Source organism: Aricia agestis, chromosome 6 (genome assembly GCF_905147365.1).
Source record: "Aricia agestis chromosome 6, ilAriAges1.1, whole genome shotgun sequence".
NCBI classification, from domain to species: domain Eukaryota; kingdom Metazoa; phylum Arthropoda; class Insecta; order Lepidoptera; family Lycaenidae; genus Aricia; species Aricia agestis.
In genome coordinates, this window is record NC_056411.1 from 16,287,998 (window position 1) to 16,298,902 (window position 10,905).

The window sequence follows — 10,905 nt, forward strand, 5'->3', positions numbered from 1 at the left end:
TGCAGGTGCGTTGCCGGCCTTTTAAGAGGAAATAAGGTAATAGGGGAGGGTAGGGATGGGAAGGGAAGGGAATATGGGAGGGTAGGGAAGGAAATAGGGTAGGGGATTGGGCCTCCGGTAAACTCACTCACTCGGCGAAACACAGCGCAAGCGCTGTTTCACGCCGGTTTTCTGTGAGAACGTGGTATTTCTCCGGTCGAGCCGGCCCGTTCGTGCCGAAGCATGGCTCTCCCACGTTATACACGTTCTATACTAATCTATACTAATATTATAAATGCGAAAGTATCTCTGTCTGTCTGTCTGTCTCGCTTTCACGCCAAAACTACCGAACCGATTGTAATGAAATTTTGTATACAGATAGTCTAAAGCCTGAGAAAGGACATAGGCTACTTTTTTACTGGAAAAAAGGGTTGTAAGGGGGTGAAAATACGAAAATTTGTTTAAATTAAGTTAGTTCCAAAAATTCATACTAGATGGCGCCGTGCGTCTTTTACATCGCGCTAACGCTTGCCCAACATCTTTCTATAAGAGGTGGTAACATCATACATCTAAATTTCGTTTTTTTTCGATTGTTATTTCTTTGCGTTATTTAATAAGCCTTATATATTTTACATTATATTACATAGGGTGACGTAACCTTAAACCTATCAATGATAAATAGTTTATGGGTAAAGTTGTGTAATTGGGGGGCTAAATAAGCTTTAAAATTTGGCATAATATATAAAGTTTAATTAAAAAAAAATGAAATATTATGTACACACTGCACAGCTGTTTTGATTTAAGGGGTACCAGGGTATTTTTTATAATAGCTTTTGACACCAATTTTGTTGACATCGCGCGCTATAAACTGAAGTCCACGCGGACGAAGTCGCGGGCAACAGCTAGTATCTAAACTATTTACAAAAATTACACAATCATTTTAACCTTCTACTCTCATTTAATACAATACCAATCACAATATTATGCGAATGTGAGTGCCTTACGCCGGTTCTCCTCGCCGGGTTATTTCCCAAAATTGTGAGAGTTTCTTACGCCGGTTCTTCTCGCCGGGATTTTTAATAGTGGTTTATGAATAATTGGTAAGAAATGTATTATGGTGATGTATGATAAGCCTTAAAACAATCCTTTATACACAATGGCACGCGACAGGATTCGCAACAGTATGAGGTTTTTTGATTTTTATTGCCATTTTTCAGACAAACAAAGCAACGCTTCCAGGATTTCCGGTTGCATGCTAAACTCCTCTCTGTTGGTTCCAATAAAACAGGCCAATGTGTAGAAAGGATAAATCTACTAGGTTGATGGTGCGTAGATCTACTGCTAGACACTGTAAATCTACGGCTTTGCGGACAATGTGATAGATGATTCATGAGGATGTGATCTACAAGCTCAAGGCGGAAAGCTAAATCATCAATGTTTTTTTGAGTAGATGACTGTAGAAGAATGCGAGAGTTGAGAATGGATACACTGAGAAAGCGTTTAAAAAGTTTCATGCACCACTTTTTGCAACGTTTCCTTTCTAATAAATAAGGCTCTAACATCTGATCTTTCACGTCTATACCCCGCATGAATTTATTATAATCCAGCATCACTTGTGGTACAAGGGGTACTTTCCGAGATGATGGTCTAGAAGAGACTGTAGACAAGGCTGTAGATGAACCATGACAAGTGGAAATCATGGTTATTCTTTTCTTGTCTTGCCATGACAAAACAGTGACATCGCCAGAATGTCTGGCGATGTACTCTCCCCTTTTAAGAGGAGCCTTATTTATCAAACTGGGAACATCGCGACGGGAAGAACCCAAAGTACCAACGAAGTCGGTACCATTGAGCTTCAGAAATCTAGCTAATAGGGGGGAATTGTACCAATTGTCCATAAACAATCTATACCCTTTGTTTAGTAGAGGATCAATGAGCTTTTTCACAACAGCTGTGCTTTCAAGCGCTCCGGGCGACTCCAGATCTGTTGCGGATTGATTAAAGGTGTGAACAATGAACGACCACAGGTAACCGGTGGTGCTCTCACAAAGCTCGAATGTTTTGATCCCAAACTTAGTAGCTTTGGTCCGAATATACTGTTTGGAATTAGATATTCCTTTCCAAAGTGTAGGGCTTTCATTTATAGAAATGTCTTTACTTAAAATATAATTTGATTGAAAAGCGGAATTTAAATGTGTTAATATTGGTCTCAAACGCTGTAATCGGTCAAAGCTTCTGGCGCCAGTGTTGGAGGGATTTTGGTTAACAATAACGGGGTCGGAATCTTCAAAATGTAATGCTCTATTTAACATTTCATACCTTTTTCGTGTAAAGATGCGTCTGAAAACTTCCGTTTTCAGGAGAGGATCGACAGAAAAACAACTAAAAATAGTTGGCATTTTGACGATCCCCAACATCATCCAGAACGAAAGGAGGCATAAAATTTCGTGCATATTTGTGGGGAACCATTCGGCCTGGAATGCAGCAGAAGGAACTTTCGAAGCGGCAAGGTTCGTTTCGTCCACTATTAAACCTAAGACATCCTCGCTCCAATAGGAACGAAAAGCGTCATAGGCTGAATCGAAAACCCGAACCGAACCAGTACGCTCTGGCTGAAAATTTTGTTCTCGACCTTGAAAGGTCTCCATAGGATACCATTCAAAGTCAAAGTTCTGGCGTTCCAGGCTAGAGAAAGCATCACCCCTATCACTGGCGTCGAAAAATTCAAACTCATATTTGCTCTCACTAGCAACCCTTCCTCGTTCAGTACTATCGGCCAAGGCATCACCTTGCAATCTCCTCTGTCGTCTCCTCAATACATCCGTCGCCAATCTTAACAATTCAGGAGGAACGTCGTCATCGTGGAGCCATATTGCACGGACTGGCTGTCCCAATTGCCACTGACGTCCTCCTCTACGGTCCCGGTTCGGAACCCCAACTCCACGTGCACTCTGTCCTCGCACACCTCTAACTCCCCTTCTCTCACTCGTTCCTCTTCTACGATTCCCTTCATCTCTTTCACGCTCTCCAGTTGACGCATACAATAGGTGGGTATCCGGGGCTAAGAATTCGTCGCCCGTCGTCCGTTCGTCCAGCGGCACACCAAACTCGTCTAACGTCCGCAAAACCACGCCATCTGCAGGCACCGTGGCACTGTGCAAAAATATATTTTTTAGAATTGATTTGTACACAGGCATAAATTATTATTCGTGAACAACGTACATAGAACACTTACGATTTTGACGAAAACGACAATGGCGATCGTGAATTCGTGACCTCTCGCGGGACACTGCTCGTGGAGGCGTCATTGGGTCGTCCAGCGTCCTGAACAAAAAACACCTGTATAATTATAACTATCGTAAACTATTATTTTGTTAGAAAATAGCCAATGCATATTTAAACCATTCGCGACAGCCTCTCGCGACGCTCTGGGACGTCAGAGAGCTTTGTTTTAGCTTCGTGTCAGAGAGTATAGTGGAGCTTCCAGTGTAGGGGATTCGATCCCGGCCAATTTTTCTAATCCCGGGATTTCGGGATTATCTACAATGAATCCCAGGATCCCGGAATTATATTGGTAATAGAAAAAAAACAACTAATACTCGTCGTTTTGGATGTATATTGACTAATAAATAATAATACACTGTTATTTTTAGGGTTTTGTACCTAAACGGTAAAAACGGCACCCTAATACTGAGACTTCGGTATCTAGGTTCGTCTGTCCATCTGTATGTCTGTCTCCAGGCTGTATCTCAAGAACTGCTATGGCTAGACTTCTGAAATTTACACAGATTGTGTATTTTAGTTGTCGCTAAAACAATCAACATAAAATTAATATTTGAGGGAGCTCTCATTCAGGTAGGAATTTGAAATATTCACAAAATCCTTAATTATTTTTGTATTTTAATAATTTATAATTAATTAAAAATAAATTGTACTTATGTGATGTTTTAATTTTCTTTAGATAATATTGTAATGTAACGTGTAATTTATTATTGTAATGTGGTGTCTTATTGCGGCGGCGGCGGTTAAATAAACGATGTATTATTACATTATATATTATACCTCCGTGGTCTAGTGAGCGTGGGCGGCGTGGCTCTTGACTCGGAGGTCGCGGGTTCGATTCCCGCGTTGGAAACATGTTATTTCCAAGTTTAGTTAGGACAACGTAGGCTGATCACCTGATTGTCTGACAAGTAAGACGATCCATGCATCGAAGGGGCATGTAAAAAGTCGGTCCTGCGCCTGATGGCGACTGGCGAGAGGCCAGTCGTGTCGGTCTTCCGTCCCACTGGGTTATGAGAGTAAAGGAATAGAGAGTGCTCCTGCGTACTGTGCAGACGCGCACACACTTGGGCACTATAAAATTACTCCTGCGTAACTGGCCTGGCTTCAATGAAACCGGCCACCGTCACCGAAACCGGTGTGAACCGAAAATTATTATTCGATCGCGACTCACATAAAAAAAAAACACCGTACTAACCTCGTCTTCCACATCCGTTTCACTCAGATCTGATCCATCGTATCCACCCTCTTCATCAAAAATCTCGACCTCATCTGTATATAAGAGCTCGAGGAGATCTGTAGGTGGATCCTGATCGGCGCGCCAGATTGACATGCTATATTATAGTAAAACGAGAAAAATCAATAAACGTAAAAATAAATATCATAATAATAACGTAGAAGTAAATAATAGTAAATAAAAAGTCAGTACGTGAAGCCACCATCAGTATCGAATATCGACTATCGACATTATAAAAACTTTATCGATATCAGCATTCGTCAATACGCCTATCCCTATTATATCCTACTCACTGACCTCCATACAAGTACGCTGGACTTACGATATCCACTTATTTTTTGTGCCTATTTGAAGCGGAATTAGCGCCCCCAATGCGGGGGAAGAGAACTAAATCTGACGTAAAAATGACGTTTGAAAGTCGCCATATTGGCGCTGATAGCAGTCAGGGCTCCCGTAAGGGATACTGGCGCCTGTGTGCAAAAAAAGACTTTGGCGCCCTTAAGGCATTTTAAATCTTTTTCTATGGTAGGTAAGTGAAATAAAGCAAATAAAAACCAGCCAAGTGCGAGTCGGACGCGCGCACGAAAAGTTCCGTACCATTAAAGTGCAAAAATAGACCAAATATAAAAAAAATACATATCCCTTGGTTTTGGCGCCCCTAAAGGATGGGGATTTGGCGCCCCTAGGGGGTGGCGCCCGTGTGCATTGCACACATTGCACATATGGTAGCGGGGGCCCTGATAGCAGTAGTGAGAGTACTTGAAACTGGAGAGTACTAGTGGAGAGTACTAGTGATGACAAATACTGTTGTTATTGGTTGTGGTTACGTCAGTTTAAAAAACATTAAACAGCAGTCGTTTCATTCGTTTCAAAGGGTAAGTATCAGCTTAAGTCCAGCGTACTTGTATAATGAAGGTCAGTGATCCTACTATATTTTACTACGAAAAAAATGTTTCGTATCCACCAGCAAACTTCGTAGGTACTCACTAACACTACTCAGGTACGTCTTGTACTAATCAGTATTCCACTAAGCGATCAAAACGACGAAAATATTACTTGATACTTCAGCTGTCCCACAATGACATGGCGACCGCTATCGTTGTAATGGTGGCAAAATGTTAATAAAATATGAGTAAAAAAGAAACAAAAATGATAACATTAGTACTAAAAACGATATAAGTAATATAACGATACCCCCAAAAATATCCGTAAAAAATGTTACCCCCAAAACCCCACTGTATTTATTTTTTCCTAAACTTAAATTTAGTGGGAAATCCCCATAGTTGGCAACAATGGTACTAATATATATTGTATTCTGTGATGATACCGTGAGGGCCGGGACACAAAAACACGATACGACGTCGTGTCGTCGGAATCTACGACGCGCGTCGTAAAAAACTACGACACAACATCGTACGACGTCGTACGACGTCGCGTCGTAGAAATTCAATGATGAGTTTCTACGACGCGACGTCGTACGATGTCGTGTCGTAGTTTTTTACGACGCGTGTCGTAGATTCCCACAACACGACGTCGCATCGCGAAACGACGTCGCGTCGTGGATACTAGTTTATGCGTCGTGGTACGACACGACGTCGTGTCGTGTTTTTGTGTACCGGCCCTGACTCAGGTACAAACACGGTACAAATTACAAAATATTCCTTCGATCGCGAATTCTTGGAAATTTCCAAGTAAGTATTCTATTGTTGTCGCGATCACCGGTGCTCGGGGCTTGAAGGAAATATTATAAAGTTCAAATTTCAAAATGGCCGCGGCCGGTCGCCGGCAGGCGGCGCGGCGGAAGGCCGTTTTGTATCACAGAAAGTGGCGATTTTTCGCCATTTAGGATACTTGGATTGGAAATCGGCGACAAAAAATCGCCTTTTAGGCTACTCGAAAAAGATGAAATGTCCTTTCAGTTGAATGAGTAAATCACAACACAAATGAGCATAAACAACAGAAAAAATAAATACCAACCTACGGAAAAGCAAAATGTACTTAGGTATAGGAAAATCAAAATAAAAAAAACATAAGTACAAATAAACCAAATTATGATGCAATCAAGATGTATTCGCTTTGCTATTCATAACCATTGTTAATTACTAATGCAGAATATTATGTAATTACTAATATTATATCTTTATTAAACTAAAACAATAAAACTAAATTACAATAAAAACTAGCGTAAAAAGAGAACAGTTTAAATATAAAAAAGGTTGTCATCCAGACTGCTGCCTTTAGGGAGAGTGCCCAGAATACTAGCCACATTGCCCCGCTGTAAGGCCAGGCTTAATCGCTGGCCAAAATACGCTCCAGCCCTCCTTACTAATTAGTAATTACATAATATTCTGCATTACATTGAAATACAGAATTCTATTCTATTCTATTATTACATAATATTCTGTATTTCAAGTTTGGGAACATCGTCTAATTTTAAAGACATTGGATTGTACTTGTGACAAATAAAATTGGAAATTAAGTAAAAAAAGCTTTTCTTCGTATTATTTCGAGTGCGCTTGGGCTACTTTAGGCTACCTCAGTCCTCATTTCAAATTAGGCTACTTTAGGCTACCCAAGCTCCGCAAATAGGCGACATCAGGTCCCGACCTGTTGGCAACACTGATCACACTTCGTAGTTCACAGACGACCACAGTCCACAGTCCACAGAAATCAGTAGGCCTACTAGGAGAATGCCGCGTCCTGCTCTAACAACGTCATTTCACGTTTGTTAGAGTAGAATGCGGTATTTTCGTTCGATTGTTTGAGTCTCAAAACCGGCCTTGTACCATGAAACTGTTTTGAGACTCAAACAATCGGACGAGAATGCCGTTGTTAGAGCAGGACGCGGCATTCTCGTCCGATTGTTTGAGTCTCAAAACAGTTTCGTAGTAGGCCTAATGTTTCGTGGTACGGCCCGAATACAAATTAATCACGGAGTTTTTTAAGCAGAAGCAGAAATTTATCTTGATTATTTTGCAAAAATAAGCAATAATACGACGATAATTCGTTCTGTACTTACACAATTATTGCTTTCGGACTTGATTTTCTTACATAGTAAGAAAATCAAGTCCGAATCACTTACAATTAATAATTACAATACCTACATGCACGGACGTACCTACATGGAACAAAGTCTGCATGGAAAAACCAACCTTTTTAATACCTCGATCGAGAGAATCGTGCAACCTAATAGTTATTAGTTATTACGATGTATTTCTTCCAAATGATTATCTAATAAAAATACTTATAATGAGTAAGTAAAATAAACTATTTACTAATACAAAACAGTAAACACTACTTAGGTACTTACATTCGAGAAATCAGCAAAAACTTCGAACAAAGTACAAGTCACAGCAGCAGCACACACACGAATGACGCATAATTTTTGAAAATATACCATAAACCTACCAAGGAATATACTATAACACAGACTATGAATCTATTGTTGACGATTCCCACGGGCGATAGTGATTCAGAATGTGAACATATCAAAGAACGTAACCAATCAAACTTTCATACAAAAGTAGTCTGTAAGTCAGGGGAATACGGCGGTTAATCGAATGGAGGAGTGCGGTTACCTGCTGTCGCTTAGATTTTGAGTGAGTGGCGCACCCATCACGCAGTGCAGATGGCGCGACAGCTGGCCGACGCGGTAACCGGTTACCGCTTACAACGGAGGGGCTAAAGTTAAATAATACCTCAATGGGGCTAGCAGCCTGCTTAGCACGGCGATTGTTTCTGATCGAGAAGAAAATATAGATAATATAGACACTGATATACTTACAATATAACTACAATATAGTATCTTATGGGATCGACTCCTTAGCGAACTCGAACCGTTTCACAGTCACACGTCCTACTGGCCGCTCGCGTCCCTCAAAAAAGATACGGAGAGCGACATGCCTCCACTAAACAGACCAAATCGTCCTCCTGCATTGGAGCATTCGGCTTTGTCGATACAAAGCCGAATGCTTGGCCGACACCATAGAAAATCAGTGCCGACCTAGTATTCTCCCGAGCCCGACTGACCCCGATCATGTTAATTTAGTCAATACCGAGGTAGAAAGCCGACTCATGGCCCCACCATCAGAGTTCCTCAGGCCGGTGGATGCGGAGGAAATCAAAGATATTATTGAAGTGAAAACTTCTTTAGCGGCGTTGAGCACTTTTGTGGGATGGGTAAAAACTGTGAAACTCGCGTCAGATTCTCGTGCTGATCGAAAAACCGTAAGACGGTTGGAGAGTAGAGTTGTAACATTGAAATCGATTAATCGAACAATCGATTGTTTTTTTTTTTGATTGTCGATATTTTTTAATCGATTGTAAGGGTTTCGGTTAAGTAATTAAAAAAATCGATTTTTTTAAAATCGATTTTCATAAAAAAAAGGGTTAAACATTTAATCGATTTTAAGGGTTTCGATTAATTAAAAAAATAGATTTTTTAAAAATCGATTTTCATAAAAAATTGGTTAAAAAATTGTAAGGGTGTCGATTAATTAAAAAAATCGATTTTTAAAAATCGATTTTCATAAAAAATGGGTTACAAAAATAATGCACAACGTTAATAATCAAGTTTTCACTTCTGCCGGCACTCCCGGAGTGCAACCCGTCTTTTTAGGGTTCCGTAGCCAAATGGCAAAAAACGGAACCCTTATAGATTCGTCATGTCTGTCTGTCTGCCCGTCCGTATGTCACAGCCATTTTTCTCCGAAACTATAAGAGCTCTACTATTGAAACTTGGTAAATAGATGTAGTCTGTGAACCGCTTTAAGATATTGATACAAAAATTGAAAAATTATTTAAAATTTTAGGGGTCACCATAGGTACAACAGAAACAAAAAAAATTTTTTTCATCTAACCTATGCGTGTGGGGTATCTATGGATAGGTCCTACCAACGAAAATTGGTTTGAACGAGATCTAGCAAGTAGTTTTTTTTTTATATATAGTGATAAATGGTACACCTTTATTTAACTTTTATTAAATCAACTGAAATATAGAAATAAATCAAAAACCTTTTAATTTAATAGAAATAAACCTTATTGCTGCTGCGGAACCCTTCATGGGCGAGTCCAACTCGCACTTGGCCGGTTTTTTTTAATTAAAGATTTGAATTCCAGAAAGGCCCCAGGTCTGGACGGTATCTCAAATACAACCCTTAAATCATTACCTTCCACTATAATTGAATTACTCGTGAACATCTTTAACATAGTAAAAGGAGGGGAAGTAAGTTATCTTCATATGAAGGCACCGCGCGCGGCTTATCAATGCGTCGCCACGTACCGCACACAACAAAATCTCGGCGGTACCCACGAAGCTAAACTAGCCGAGATTTTGTTGTGTGCCGTACGTGGCGACGCATTGATACTATGGCGCACACATACAAGCCGCGCGTGGTGCCTTTGTATGAAGATAACTTACTTCCCCTAATTTTACTATGTCTTTAACGCCCTTTTACTAGGATGTTCATTCCCAGATATTTGGAAAGTAGCTATAATAATAGGTATCCACAAACCGGGTAAACTCCGGACGGAAACAAGTAGTTACAGACCAATCAGTTTAATTAGTTGCCCCGGTAAAATTTACGAAAGAGTTATACTACGACGCCTAAAAGACGTCATAGTTGATAAAAAAACTCTTACCTGATGAACAATTCGCATTCCGCGAATTCCACAGCTGTCCCGCTCAGGTACACCGCCTAACGGAGTACTGCGAGTACATATTAATAGAACAAAAGGACAATATAGGAAACCGACTTGCGCTGTTTTCTTTGGTGTCGCAAAAGCATTCGACAAAATTTGGCACAATGGGCTATTTTATAAACTTTTTAAGCTCGGCATCCCCGATGGTCTTGTAAATTGTTATAATAATAATTAGTAACTAGCGAATTTGTGAAAACTCAAAAACCGTAAATTTCGTTTTAGAGTCGAAGGCATTCTGTCTTCATTGATTTAGAGGCTGGAGTACCGCAGGGCTCGGTTCACTCCCCGACCCTCTACAATATCTACACGTCCGATTTACCCACTCACCCTCTAGTACAAAACACGGCCCTTTTCTTTGCTCAACGCCAAATAGCTTTCACGTCCAAAAAACTCCAAGAAGCAGTTATCGAACTCGGTAAATGGTTCGCTAAATGAAGAATTGAATACGCGAGTAGCAAAATGTCCTTTAAGACATAAGCTCACCTTAGTCCTTATACAAAACATGTATAGTGTATACGATTCGATACTCACATAAGCGTGCGTCTCTTTCGCACACATAAGAACCAATTGCAACGAGTTCAAAACCGTTTTTTGCGCATGTGAAATATCGACTTGCATAGAGACTGCGAGCTTATCACTATCAAAGCATATATCAAAGAACTCTAAGAAAGATTCTTTGAGTAAGGCATTTAATTCATTTGTAAATT

General features: G+C 40.3%; 2 protein-coding genes across 2 annotated transcripts; both read right to left on the reverse strand.

Moving 5' to 3' along the window:
* Positions 1 to 936: 936 nt before the first annotated feature.
* LOC121727776 (piggyBac transposable element-derived protein 4-like) lies at positions 937 to 2,661 on the reverse strand. Its single transcript, XM_042115769.1, has 2 exons — positions 1,065 to 2,661; positions 937 to 961 (listed from the first exon to the last, which is right to left on the reverse strand). The coding sequence occupies exon 1, from the start codon at positions 2,625 to 2,627 to the stop codon at positions 1,092 to 1,094; it is 1,536 nt and encodes a 511-aa protein (XP_041971703.1). The 5' UTR covers positions 2,628 to 2,661; the 3' UTR covers positions 937 to 961; positions 1,065 to 1,091.
* Positions 2,644 to 4,728, reverse strand: LOC121728227. The gene is made up of 5 exons (XM_042116367.1): positions 4,691 to 4,728; positions 4,460 to 4,595; positions 3,215 to 3,303; positions 2,690 to 3,132; positions 2,644 to 2,651 (listed from the first exon to the last, which is right to left on the reverse strand). The coding sequence occupies exons 2-5, from the start codon at positions 4,592 to 4,594 to the stop codon at positions 2,644 to 2,646; spliced, it is 675 nt and encodes a 224-aa protein (XP_041972301.1). The 5' UTR covers position 4,595; positions 4,691 to 4,728.
* Positions 4,729 to 10,905: the final 6,177 nt, after the last annotated feature.

What these genes read in the sequence shown, in the direction of transcription:
- LOC121727776 (XM_042115769.1), bottom strand. Translation starts at nt 2,627, where the DNA reads ATGGAGACCTTTCAAGGTCGAGAACAAAATTTTCAGCCAGAGCGTACT.
- LOC121728227 (XM_042116367.1), bottom strand. Translation starts at nt 4,594, where the DNA reads ATGTCAATCTGGCGCGCCGATCAGGATCCACCTACAGATCTCCTCGAG. An exon ending in AAACGGATGTGGAAGACGAG is followed by an intron (nt 3,304 to 4,459) that starts GTTAGTACGGTG and finishes TTTTTTGTTCAG; the next exon opens with GACGCTGGACGACCCAATGA. An exon ending in TTGTCGTTTTCGTCAAAATC is followed by an intron (nt 3,133 to 3,214) that starts GTAAGTGTTCTA and finishes ATTTTTGCACAG; the next exon opens with TGCCACGGTGCCTGCAGATG.